Raw genomic sequence first — 13,418 nt, 5'->3', positions numbered from 1 at the left:
CTTCAAGCCCCGCTTACCTCAGGCTCCAGGAGCAAAGAGTGAAGCTGATCTGAGCGGAGCTGTGGCTGATGGATCCTCCAGCTTTGCCCTTCTTCCGCCCCTCTGGGCAGAGCTGGGGGTTTCCCGCCCTACTTGCAAACAGCTCTTGCAGGCTGGAGCTCAACCAGCCTGCAGAGCTGTTTGCAAAAGCAGGGAATTGGTGGGATTCTCTGATAAAAAGGGGAAATCTGCATTTTTCTCTGATAAAAAGGGGAAATCCATGGTTTTCTCTGTTTTTCTGTGGGAAATGGAAAACCAGGATCCCTAGCCCTCAAAAAGGAACTTATTCTGGGGTCTGAGTTACAGTATGGAATAATGTCACAGCAGTAAGGAGAAGGATTGTTTGTTGCAGTGTAATCTACTCATTTTCCCCAAACCATAACCCCATACTAGTCTTGAGGATTTTATTATTTGGCATTGTGGGAAAGGGAGAGAGCATGCCACAGAGCTGTGGCTGCTTTCCCAGATTGCAAACTCCAGGCAATATCAACTTTTAGGTATCTCATTTTGCTCTGTATTAAGCCCTGTATCCTTATTTGTACTTGTTCTCATTTCTGGTCACCATTAAGATATATAAGGAAGTAAACAAATTGGCACCAGACTGGCTTGTGTTTCTGGAGAGGGGAGGAAAATCCAATTTACATAGATCACCGTTTCTCAAACTGGGGTGCATAGCAGACTTTTAGAGAGTACAAGAAAAGGAAGAAATGGGAAAGCAGAAGGGGAAAGGGAAATTTTAAATTGACAGAAAGGAAATAAAACTTTAACTCTCTTGGGTTGTTTGAGAAATTACATTGTGGCTATCATGATATTTTTATTTTTTTTATTATGCATAAATAATATGGAATCATAAGGGGAACATAGCAGCATAACAGCCATAGAAAGCGGTATGTCTGAGTGGCCTGTTGGAAAGAATTTGTAACTTGTCTTTTGAAAGCATTCCTTTCAATATGCCTGAGGCCCATATTTTGACAAATGCACATAATCAGGCTATTTTACTTATTTTTGGGAAACTTGACAAAATTGTTGGCCATGCTTTTGTTTGACATGTTTACATGGTTCTCTCTATTGTGGCCACCCTCTCTTTTGTAGGATCGGCGTACTGGCATCAATATGTGCAACTCAAGCCTTTATGATGTGGAAATTCATCAATTTTCAACTTAGAAGGTGGAGAGAACATTCTTCTTCTCAACCCCAGTCACAGAAAAAGAAGTTTGTAACAGCCAAAGGAAAGCCCTCCAAAAAAGAGAGAGGTTTGTATTGTGTGGGTTCAGTTCACTTTTAGTCTTCAAAGAGCTTCAGCAAACACAAAAGTTTATCTGGCATAATTGGGTAAAATGCTATTAATGATAGATTAATCTTAGTGGTGCTTGAGGCAGTGTTGGTTGGTGAAAGTGATTAATTGCAAGGAAAAAAACTTTGAAACTGGTCTCGCTGTTTTACAAACCAAATTATATAAAATATTACCCAAGTATCTAAAAACGAGCTTTCAGATATTCACTGAATGTCTTCCAATTGCTTATGTAAAAGGTACATCTATAATCTCTAGCTATTCAAGAATTTTCAAATCCTTCCTTAAGCATGTGCTTTCACCCATCTCATGGGCCAAGAGACTGTTCATCAGATTTGCATATATCTGAATACTGATAAATTAATGTGTCATTTATGTAATTCTCATGAAGTTATAAAATTTATTAATCCCATATATTTTAAAAAATAACTTTTATGTTGTTTAAAAATATAAAATTAAAATGTTAACAGGTATTTTTGTGTTAGCTTCACAGTTGAACTACTATAAATTTGCTCTTTGAGAACATAGGAGCCATGCAAGTTATTCATAGATTTCATAGATATTAGGGATGGAAGGGACCTCGGAAGTTTGAGTCCAGCCCCCCACCCAAAGGGCAGGAAGTCAGCTGGGGTCATAGGCTCCCAGCAAGATAAGCATCTAATTTGCTCTTGAAGGTGTTTAATGTAGGTGCTTGAATCACCTTCGATAGCAGGCTGTTCCAGACCTTGGCGGCTCGGACAGTAAAGAAATTCTTCCTTATGTCCAGCCTGAAATAGTCTTGTAGTAGTTTATGACCATTCAACCTCATCATCCCTTGGGGCGCTCTGGTGAACAAACATTCCCCCAGATCCTGGTGGTCACCCCTGATAAACTTATAGGTGGCCATCAGGTCACTCCTGAGCCTGCACTTTTCCAGGCTAAAGAGCCCCATGGCTCTCAGCCTGTCATCGTAAGGTCTTTTTTTCCTGACCTCTGATCATGCGCATGGCTCTCCTCTGCATTCTCTCAAGCTTCTCCACATCCTTTTTGAATTGTGGAGCCCAAAACTGGATGCAGTACTCCAGCTGCAGCCTCACCAAGGCCGAGTAAAAGGAGAGAATGACGTCCCGGGATTTGTTTTGAGAAGCATCTATGGATGCAAGCCAGCATTTTGGTCGCTTTACTAGCCGCAGCATCGCATTGCGGGCTCATGTTCATCTTGTGCTTAGTGATGACCCCCAAGTCTGTCTTTCTTGGTGCTAACCAGCATAACACTGCTGAGCCTATAAGGATGCTGCAGGTTTTTCTTCCCAAGGTGGAGAACCTTGCATTTTTCAGTGTTAAACACCATCAGGTTCTTGTCCCTCCATTTTCTGAGCCTGTCCAGGTCAGCCTGGATCGCCCGCCTATCTTCTGGCGTGGATGCTTTGCCCCAAAGTTTGGTGTCACCGGTGAACTTCTCCAGCCCGCTTCTGACTCCAATGTCCACATCGTTAATGAAGATGTTGAACAATATGGGTCCAAGGACAGAGCCTTGGGGGACCCCACTGGTCACAGGACACCATGATGAGTTACTGCCATCAATTACTACCCTCTGGGTCCAACCACAGAGCCAGTTCTACCAGCCAGTGGATCGTGGTGGACCCAAGGCCACGATTGGCCAGTTTCGCCAAGAGGTGATCATGGGATACCAGATCGAAGGCTTTTTTGAAGTCAAGATATATGACATCAATCTCATCTCCCTTGTTCAGGTGATAGGTCACCTGGTCATAGAAGGAAATGAGATTGGTCAAGCAAGACCTACCTGCAACAAACCCGTGCTAGCTATCCCTCAGGATGTCAGCGTCAGCCAGTCCATTAAGGATGGCCTCTTTAATAAACTTTTCTAAGATCTTCCCCAGGATAGAAATCAGGCTGATGGGCCTGTAGTTAGCCAGATCCACTTTCCTCCCTTTCTTGAAGATCAGCACCACATTGGCCTTCTTCCAGTCTTCAGGCACTACACCAGACTGCTAGGAGTTTTCAAAGATCCATGCCAGAGGCTGAGCTATGATGCTCGCCAGCTCCTTGAGTACCGTGGGGTGTAGATTGTCAGGGCCGGCTGACTTGAAGATATCCAGCTTCTCAAGATGTTCCTTCATGAGGTCAGCATTAATGGAGGGCAGGGGATCTCCCTCACCCAGACCTCCCTGTCCCATAGCGGGCATGGGCGTCCCATGATGAAAGACTGACGCAAAGTACCCATTTAATAGGTTGGCTTTTTCCTGGGTGTCGGTTGCCCCATCTGGTTCAGCAGGGTCCAATGTTGTCCTTGCTTTTCCTCCGGCTCCCCACATATCTGAAAAGGCACTTTTGTTGTCCTTGATGCTCGAAGCTAGTTCGAGTTCAGTTGCAGCCTTGACTTTCCTGGTTGTCTCCCTGCAGGACTGGACCAGTACAGAATAATCCTCTTTGGAGGTGAATCCTATCCTCCATCCTTTGCAGGCCTTTCTTTCTAGCCTCAGGAGGTCTGCTAGGTCCCTGGAGAGCCAGGGGGGCTGCTGTGCACTTTTGCTGCCTTTCCTCCGAGATGGAATAGACTTAGCTTGTGCATTGAGGATCACTCCCTTGAGGAGCAGCCACTCTTCTTGGACTCCCCTCTCCCTGGGGTCATGGTCCCTTAGGGCCTCACTGACCAGGCTCCTGAGTTAAAGTCGGCTTTTCAGAAGTCAAGGACTTCTGTGTTGCTGACTGACTTGCCAGCTTTACGGCAGATGGTGAAGGTGATCAGCTTGTAGTCGCTGTCGCCCAGCTTCCCATTGATCACTAGGTCGCCAATTAGGTCATCCCCCGTAGCCAGTACGAGGTCAAACAGAGCTCCTCTGGGCCCCTCTGCACCTTCCTCTGGGAGGTTGGGGTCTGGCCCCACCCTACTCCAACCCCGCTTGGTTCCCAGGTACAAGAGAAACAGCCTCACCCCCCCGGTGCCTCTCGTCAGGTAGAGGTCATCCATGCACGAGAGGAAGCTTTACGACTGCTCAGATTTTGCTGAGTGATCCTCCCATGAGATGTCCGGGTAATTGAAGTCACTCATGACAACCATGGTCCCGGAGCATGTGGCCTCAGCCAGTTCCCAGGCAAACTCCTGGTCAAACTCAGGACTTTGGGTGTGAGGTCTGTGGTAGACTCACACTGTTGTGTCCCCTCTGCCATGTTCCCCACAGATTTTAACCCAGAGGGTCTCCAGTCATCTACCCTGGTTGCCTAGGTCAGCTTGCAGGGAGGTGTAGCTTTCCTTAACATAGAGAGCTACAGCCCCGCCCCTTTTATCTACTCGATCCCTCCTGTACAGGGTATAGCCAATAATACCTGTGGTCCAGTCATGGGTGGAGTCCCACCAGGTCTATGTTATCCCTATGACGTCATAATTATTTGCGTTGAGCAGGAGGGTGAGATCACCCCTGAACCTGTGGTTTCCCAGGCTGAAGAGCCCCATGGCTCCCAGCCTCCCATCATAAGGTCTGTTTTCCTGACCTCTGATCATTCTGTGTCTATCAAACTCTTCAGGGAGGTTGGGAAGCAGTCTGACATCATGACAGGTATGCATATGTGTGTCAGACTAGTTTTATTGGAATTGAAATAGTGATAACATGGTCTTAAGAGAGAAGAATTTGCTTGCACTATTCTGAACCTTCAAAACAACCTTTGTAAACAGATTAATCAAGAGTATGTACGTGTAAACTTGTTTAGTGTATATCTGGCTTGTAAGTTACAGCTATGCTTTTTTGCCAGAGGAGTATGAAAGATGAGATGCATACTTTTTTCTCCTGAGTTATAACTTTAAATTATCCAATTTGCTCACTACATCACTAAAAGAAGGGACATTCAAGAAATGAAATAATTTAATAAAATAAAATATTTAAGATGTTTAAATTATCTAGAGCTGAAAAGTAGCTGCAATCTACTGTAATAGCTCAAGGTACTTTGAGCTATTTCACCTGGTGTCTTGGTGTTTCCAGACCCCTTATTCTGAAGTTTGATCTGAAGCTGATGGTATTAATTCCAGGAGAAATCAGGGGTTTGGAGAACCAAATGACAACTCAGACACCTGAAATTCAGGGACCATAGTTTTTGTCCTGGTTATACAATATCATGGAAAATTAGGGTTGGAAGAGACCTCAGAAGGTCATCTAGTCCAATCCCCTGCTCAAAGCAGGACCTCCCCAACTAGATCATCCCAACCAAAGCTTTGTTTAGCTAGACTTTAAAAACTTCCAAGGATAGAGTCCACGACCTCGCTGGGTAACCTGTTTCAATGTTTTACTACCCTCCTACTCAGAAAATTCTTAATATCTAACCTAAACTTCCCTTGCTGCAACTTGAGACTATTGCTCCTTGTTCTGTCATCTGTCACCGCTGAGAAGTCCAGCTCCATCCTATTTCAAACCCCCTTCAAGTAGTTGAAGGCTGCTATTAAATCCCCCCCCTCAGTCTTCTCTTGACTAAATAAGCCCAGTTCCCTCAGCCTCTCCTCAGAAGTCATGTGCCCCAGCCCCCTCACCATTTTCATTGCTTTCTGCTGAACTCTCTCCAATTTGTCCACATCCTTTCTGTAGTGGGGGGCCCAAAACTGAACACAGTACTCTAGATGTGTCCTCGCCAGTGCTGAATAGAGGGGAATAATCACTTCCCTTGACCTACTGGCAGCATACCTACCAATGCAGCCCAGTATGCCATTTAGCCTTCTAGGCAACAAGGGCTCATATTGGCTCCCTGGCTCATATTCAGCTTATTGTCCACTGTAACCCCCAGGTCCTCTTCTGCAGAGCTGCTGCCCAGCCAGTCAGCCCCCAGGCTGTACTGGTACATGGGATTGTCCTAAGTGCAGGTCTATGCACTTGTCCTCATTGAAACTCATAAGATTTCTTTTGGCCCAATCCTCCAGTTTGTCTAGGTCACTCTGATCCTAGCCCTATGCTCCAGCCTATCTACTATTCCCCGCCAGCTTGGTGTTATCTGCAGACTTGCTGAGGGTGTACTCTGTGCTATGTTCCAGATCATTGATGAAGACACTAAACAAAACCAGCCCCTGGAGCACTCCACTTGATCCTGGGTGCCGATTAGACATCAAGTTCTTGATTACTACCCTCTGAGCCTGATGCTTCAGCCAGTTTTCTATCCACCTTACAGTCCATTCACCCAGGCTGTGCTTCTTTAGCTTGCCTGCGAGAATCTTGTGGGAGACCATATCAAAAGCCTTGCTAAAATCACACCATATCCACTGGTCTCCCCACATGCACAAAGCCAGTCACCTCATCAGAGGAGACAGGTTGGTCAAGCACACCCCTGGTGAATTCATGCTAACTGTTCCTAATCACCACCTTCTCCTCCAAGTGCTTAGAAATGGATTTCTTGAGGATCTGCTCCATTATTTTTCCAGGGACTGAGGTGAGACTGACTGGTCTGTAGTTCCCTGGATCTTGTTCTTTTGCTACTGTTGGCTGCTCACCTCCTCAAACTGTGCTCTCAGATGCAGTGGTCTGGGAGCTGACCTTGCCTGTGAAGACTGAGGTGAAAAAGGCATTGAGCACTTCATCCTTTTCTGCATCCTGTGTCACTAGGTTGCCTCTCCCATTCTATCAGGGACCCATACTTTGCCTGATCTTCCTGTTGATTTCTACAAGTATGTCAGTAACCTCCTTGTTACCCTTCTCATCCCTTGCTAGCTGCAACTCCAATTGTGCTTTGGGCCTCCTGACTTAATTTCTTCATGCCTGAGCAATACTCTTATACTCTTCCCTAGTTTGTTCAAGTTACCACTTCTTATGAGCTTCCTGTTTGTGAATTAGTTTAGTGAAGAGTTCCCTGCTTAGTCAAACTGGTCTTCTGCCATACTTGCCAGACTTTCTGCACATCAGGATGGTTTGTTCCTGCACTCTCAGTAAGGCTTCTTTAAAATACAGCTAGGTCTTCTGGGCTCCTTTCCCCCTCAGACTAGCTTCGCAGGGGATCCTGCCCATGAGTTCACAGAACAAGTAAAACGTCTGCTTTTCTGGAGTCCAGGGTCCTTACTCTGCTGGTCTCCATCATTCTTTTCCTCAGGATCCTGAACTTGATATCTAGCACAGTGGGATTTGGTTACTGATTTGGGATTTCCAGATGCTATGGTAATGCTATTAATTGCAGTCTGTACTGGATTTCCAGCCATGGCTGCTTTCTGTTATATTTGGCTTGTACAAGTTATGAATACTAAATGTTTTGAGTGGGGCAGCAGTTTTCAACCAGGCTGCTGTAGATGTCAGGAGTACTTTAAGATCCTTTCGGGGCAGTGCAGCATAACAGTGCTAACACTGCATAGTAAGCGTGCAGATATGATTCACAAGATAAACCCTGCAATTTCAAATAGGAAATGGTAGTAAAGACATTTGGGTCTGTTGTGGTTTGAGCTCTTTGCAACAGAAGAATTGTTCTATTATTTTTCTGTAGTTAAAAATGAGTGAAAAGTAAGAGCTGCCATTTTCTAAGGGGTGCCTTGAACCTAAAAAGGTTGAAAATCACTGAATTAAGGTATATTCTCTATCAGCCTTTGCAGTGTAAAGTAAACGGAAATTGTGTTCTTAAATAACTTGGGTGTTTCTTTAGGTGCTCAAAAAAGCAACCGAAAGCAAGTTGCTTGTTCTTAAAAAGTTGGTCAGTGTTTAACAAAGTTACTTGTTGGCCTTGTGTGTTTGTTTTTAATGTATTGAAAGTATAAGCTTCTTAATGCTTTTCTTAACTAGCAATTCTTAAGTGACAATGTAGCAATTGTTTTTGATTTTGAGAGTTGTGTGCATATTTTGAGAATCTGTTGGGATTAGAGCCTTCATTTTTATATTCTTTTTTCCCCAGGCTTTTCAGCATTCAAATAAGATTCTCTTTCAGTATTAGTATTTTTATTATAATTTAATTGTAAAAAACTAAATGTTACAATAGCACAAACTTTCAAGTTAAATTTAAAGAATCTTCACCTGACTCATTTCAGTGACTTTTTTTAACTGACTCTTCAATCACATGAATAAGCAATTTAAATTTGTATAACTTGGCTGACTTTGGAGAGGTGAAATTCCTTTGAAATTGATATGAACCAGTAGGTGAATATTCATGTCAAGAGAAAATGTAGAGATGCACCTAATTATATTTTTGGGGAACAAACCAAAAATCAAGATACTGCATATGCCCTAGAAGTCCTCTGCCAATTTGATTTAGATGGGATTTTATATTTGAAAGTTACAGAGAAAAGATTTCTTAAAAGCCCAGAAATTAGCATTGTTTTCAGTCTTAGTTCTGTTCTGAAGAAAAAGGTGGCTTAGGCACATAGCAAGGAAAGTTTGTTCTTTTATGCTTATATGCATCAAATGTCATGCCTGATAGTCTTATTTATGAAGGTTACCTGTAGAATTTGAAATCTTACATATGGTGGTAATAAGCTGAGCTGATTTTTGCGTGGGTTCTTTTTAAGTCATTTGTCTTGTAGCCAGATGGGTTCGTGGCAATGACATCCAGCTTCTCTACAACCAAGGACCACATACTGCATGGGCAGCTTGCCATGTAGACAGCTCCCTTCATCATATGTGCAGCTTCTTCTGGCTGGGCATGCAACGTGTCACTGCAGCATAGGCAACCCAAGCCCTCCTACACTGCATGTGTAGCATGGGCATGCTAGCCTCCCAGCTGCATACATCTCCCCCTTTGCCACTGCCCCTTGCTGGGTACTCAATATGAATAGGCCAGTCCTCTCCCTGCCTCCCCAACAAGGGCACCCCAGGCCCCTCCCACTGCATCACCCCCAAGAGTGGGAGCAGGAGCCAGGGAGCTCAGAGACTCCAGACCACCACTGCATCAAAAGCAGTAAGGGGAGCACTAGTTCAGCAGAAGCCTAGAGGCCACTGCCAATTGGACAGCCCTGATTTATGGGGTCTTAGTAACATGTGGTGCTTGTGTAAACTTTCCACTGAATTGAGTTAAGGAAATTGTGCGACATATCTGGGTACTATGGGGTGGTTCCCACTATTGTGTTTCCAGGTTAGACTGCAGATTACTCTCACTTTTTTTGTTTTGCCATCATTTACTCCTGGCCTCTAGTGAACAGAGTAAGCCGCTATGGGACTACGTAGTCACTATGGTAGTGTGGTCTAACCAGTTCGGATTTGAATGTTCATCTGAAATCAGATGATAAAGTGCTTGTTGAAAACCTAAACTGCATCCAAAAAAAACTCGAGGATCAATGTATGGATACAGTTACTGGGATTAAATATACCTGCTGCTGTTGGTAGTGCTGATTATGCGTAGAACTTTTTCAGTGTAAGGATGGAACTTGCATATATGTTCTTGACTAAAAACTTGGAATACTTATAAGAAAGCATTTCAGCTATTTTCAAGAAGGAAAAAATATGAGGAAGTAATATTTGTCACCTGTTTATTCTTTAAAAAAAAAAAATATTGTGGCTTGCTTTAAACAGGCTAATTAAGCACTTGTCAGGCATCCAGTTCTGCTATTTAGCGTTAGCAAGTGTCAGATGCGCTTGTGGCTTTGTTATGAAGTCACAGAACAAGATACATTTTTAAGAAATTTACTAGTGATGTACTAGTTTTACAATAGACTAACGTTTTTGCAACTTTCCACAGCACTTCACATTTTAAAGAAGGTCTGTTGAGAGTAAAGCTGATGGAAAAACATTGTTAATAAAATATGCTTTGTAGATATGTGTATAGTGATGTGGTAGAAGAGTTCTCAGTGTAAATTTAGGAAGGGTACATTACTTACAAGTGATGAGGTTAAAAATGTTTTTTACAAGTTATTCCTGGTTACTGCCAGTGCATCTCTCTTGGTGTAAAGCACTGTCTACCTTCAATCTTTCATATGCTACAGAACAGTAACTTTTGAAGATGCTTAAAGTTCTTTTCTTTTTTTTAAAAAAAAAGAAAAGAATAATTGTGTTGTGAATTTTTTGTAATCCTCTGAATGGGGTGAATATCTTGCCCAAATCTTCAGCTGTGCTGCTGTAACTGCCTTGGATGAAACCAGCTCTTCACCACCTTTCCCAGCCTAGGGAATAATCTTGTTGGCCTGTGCCATGTAGCGGCCCTTAAATTGCACTGCAAGCAGAAGGCAGAGTGAAGTTGCACCTTGGACTAAATCAGAGAGAGAGAAGCTTTTGTAAGCAGTATCTTACATTATGAAGGGACTACCATTACAAACTAACTTAGAAATCCTGAAAACAGTATAGATACCATGAGACTGCATCAGTGGCTGAAGCAGTTCATGGTGTCCTCTGAAACTCTGGGAAAAGGAAAGACAAAGGTGGTATATGGTCTGTCTTGTGTGTACTCTCTCACATATACACACATGCACCAAGCTGGACTGCTGTGGAACACCTGGATGTTCTGAAAGATTTTTATGTATCAGGCTGCATACTTTAAAAGAGGGAGGGAGCGAGGGAGGAAAGAAATTCTGGTGCATGGTAAGTTGCCAGCAGACTGTAGACCAGAAAGTAAAAGTTACTGTGTTTATCATATATTGCAGCGATTCTCAACCAGTGTCTGCAGGTGTAAGACCTTTTGAATGGTGCAGTGGGGTGCCACACAATGTTGGGACTGACAGGTGTGCAAACAAATACACATGATTTGAAAGATGAACCCAGAGAGTTCAAGTAGGCATCCAAAGCATTGCAAACCTTTTGAGTTCTTTGTGATAGAATTGCTCTGTTTTCCTATAGTCAATGAATGAGTGAAAGCTAAGAAGAGCTGGCACTTTCTGAGGGGTTCCTTGAGTCTGGAAAAGGTTGAGAACCACTGTTGTATTTTATGGTTTTACTCTTCTCGTGCGTCACTGCCATGTAAGGGAGTTGGGTATCTTACTTTGCTATAAAGAACTATATCTTTCTACAACTTAGTTGAATTTGGATTTTAACCTCAGTCTAATTTACATGGTAAAAAATCACCTCCTGGTTATCTTAAGCAGTCTGGGATACTAATTTTGAGAATAAATGTCAGTCTTTACACTTTTTTTTTTTTTAAATGCTCACATTTGCTTCATTATGAAAGTCTTAATAAAGAAAGCATTTAGCAGAGTAATATTTGGAAGAATAAAATTAAGGCTGCATGTTTTGGTTAAAAACTACTTAAAGTAATGAAATTGTGAAGTGTGGTGTTCTGATTGAAAAATAAATCAATGTGTGGTGTTTTTGTTTTTTTGTTCCTAGAAAATGGAGTAAATGGAACAGTAACCTCAAATGGAGCAGACTCGCCTCGTAGCAGGAAGGACAAATCCTCGTAAAACTGAGTTTTATTAAGTTAATTGACTAATGTCCCCAAAGAATCTGCTTTTTACTCTGAAAAGCCCTTCAGTGCTAGAGATTTCACTGATGCAGAAATACAATTCATGCTTTTTGATTATTGCTGTCGTATTGTTTTGTGAAACTCTTTTTGAAACTATTTTGACTAAGGAAGTTTGCCTTCAAATATTTAGGGGGCCACAACACTTTTTAAACAACGTTGAACACTTTTTTTAAACCTTTAGTGTGATGAGATATCAGTCGGTGACTTCCACCTACTGAATCAAAATTCTACCTACTGAGGATCACTGAGACAATGAATTCTACCTGCCAGTTTTTTTATAATTTTGGTGAGAGATGCTGTTCCAGAAATACCACATTTTCCAAGATCTCTAAGAAGTATCGAAAAGTTGAAGTAAAACATTTAATATCTATTTTTAGATATTTTAATACTGCAGCATACTACTTTGATTCCTATTTACAGCTCAACTTGGATTTGTGTGACCACCAAAATGAAACATGCATTATTTTGTAGGTAACAGCTATGATGTTTGATTTAAGAAATGCCCGTTTCATTAAAACAAAATCTAATTGAGTTGAAATGTTGCAGAGTCTTATTGTCTATGTTGGCTAGAAATTTCTTGTGAGGAAAAATTCCTTTCCAAGGTATAGCTTTAGCTCTTGAAAATTAGAAGAGAGAATGTTTATTTTAGAAGAGTGATTTGCCTAGCACTATTTGAATAAGTTAATTGAGTTAACTTGTAATAATTGCGCTTATACAGTCTGCATATCTGAGAGCATTGGTGTGATATTTGACCCTTTTTGAAAACTCACTTTGTCTACAATTTTTAGATAGCATCTTTTCTTAATGTGTGATGTGATTTAATTTAGAAGGTAACTGAAAGGCTCCACCAAGAGCAAATCTGTTTAAACTAATCAAGTTGCAACAAACATTCCTTTACTCTAACTCTTTTACTTTGGTTCCATCTCTAATTGGGAAATGGTTCTGTTATGTTTACAGCATATATTTTTTGATGAAAAATATATTTAAAAGTGACAATGGGGGGGTCTTTGTTTTGTTTTTCAACAGAATTTTTGGTGTCATTGGTTACCCTTGAACTATCGTTACTTAAGGTTACTTTCACACCTGTCTGTCTTAGCTTTAAGTGTGAGGCCTTGCCCATTAATTATATTATCATTTTAATATTCAGTTCATGTTTGCATACTTTTGTTTTGTAATGATATAACCCTGCCCCAGAAAAACTTACTTAAATCAACATTTTAAATGAACTTTTCAGTTGAGTACGTTTTCAGTTTGACACAACTGCTAGACTGCTTTTTTATAAATAGAAGCCCTTATGAGCAATCTTAAATTCATTGAAACAGAATATTTGTAATTATAAATTGTGGGTATAGGAAACTGCTTTAATACCCAATGAAGTAATAAAAAATATTTAATCTTTATATTTATTCTGTATCTTTATTTTCCAGTTTGGTTGCAAAAAACCCTTTTTATTCTGTACACTTGTACAAAATTTGGTCTATGCTTAAGTATTTAGTCCAGGTGCCATTGTAAAATTATTCTGACATGCTTTTTTGTGGATTTTATAAATAGCCTAAGAGTTGTCAGATAACCTAAGTTGATGTCTTTGCTTCACACCACCTCCCATTTTAGACTTGCTGGCAGGCATTCATCTGTTTACAGTACTAAGTCTGTTACAGGGCCATGTACACAGAAATGTGCCAAGTAAACTTCTACGGAAATAATAACACATTAGTTTGAAAAAACAAAATGGTGTCGCTTTAGACTTGGAGAG

At 41.6% G+C, this 13,418-nt stretch overlaps 1 protein-coding gene across 1 annotated transcript in view; it reads left to right on the top strand.

The window, feature by feature from the left end:
• TRAM1 (translocation associated membrane protein 1) overlaps nucleotides 1-13,065 on the top strand; it is a 32,149-nt gene extending 19,084 nt beyond the window's left edge. The window contains exons 10-11 of the mRNA XM_090040148.1: nucleotides 1,132-1,292; nucleotides 11,530-13,065. Coding sequence (XP_089896274.1) covers nucleotides 1,132-1,292; nucleotides 11,530-11,603 — 235 coding nt within the window. The 3' untranslated portion in view covers nucleotides 11,604-13,065. The remainder of the gene's footprint in view (nucleotides 1-1,131; nucleotides 1,293-11,529) is intronic.
• Nucleotides 13,066-13,418: the final 353 nt, after the last annotated feature.

This window comes from Crocodylus siamensis, chromosome 3 (assembly GCF_052110815.1).
Source record: "Crocodylus siamensis isolate JL-2025a chromosome 3, ASM5211081v1, whole genome shotgun sequence".
Lineage (NCBI taxonomy): Eukaryota > Metazoa > Chordata > Crocodylia > Crocodylidae > Crocodylus > Crocodylus siamensis.
The sequence above is the reverse complement of the archived record's forward strand: the minus strand, read 5'-3'. Positions and strand labels throughout refer to the sequence as shown.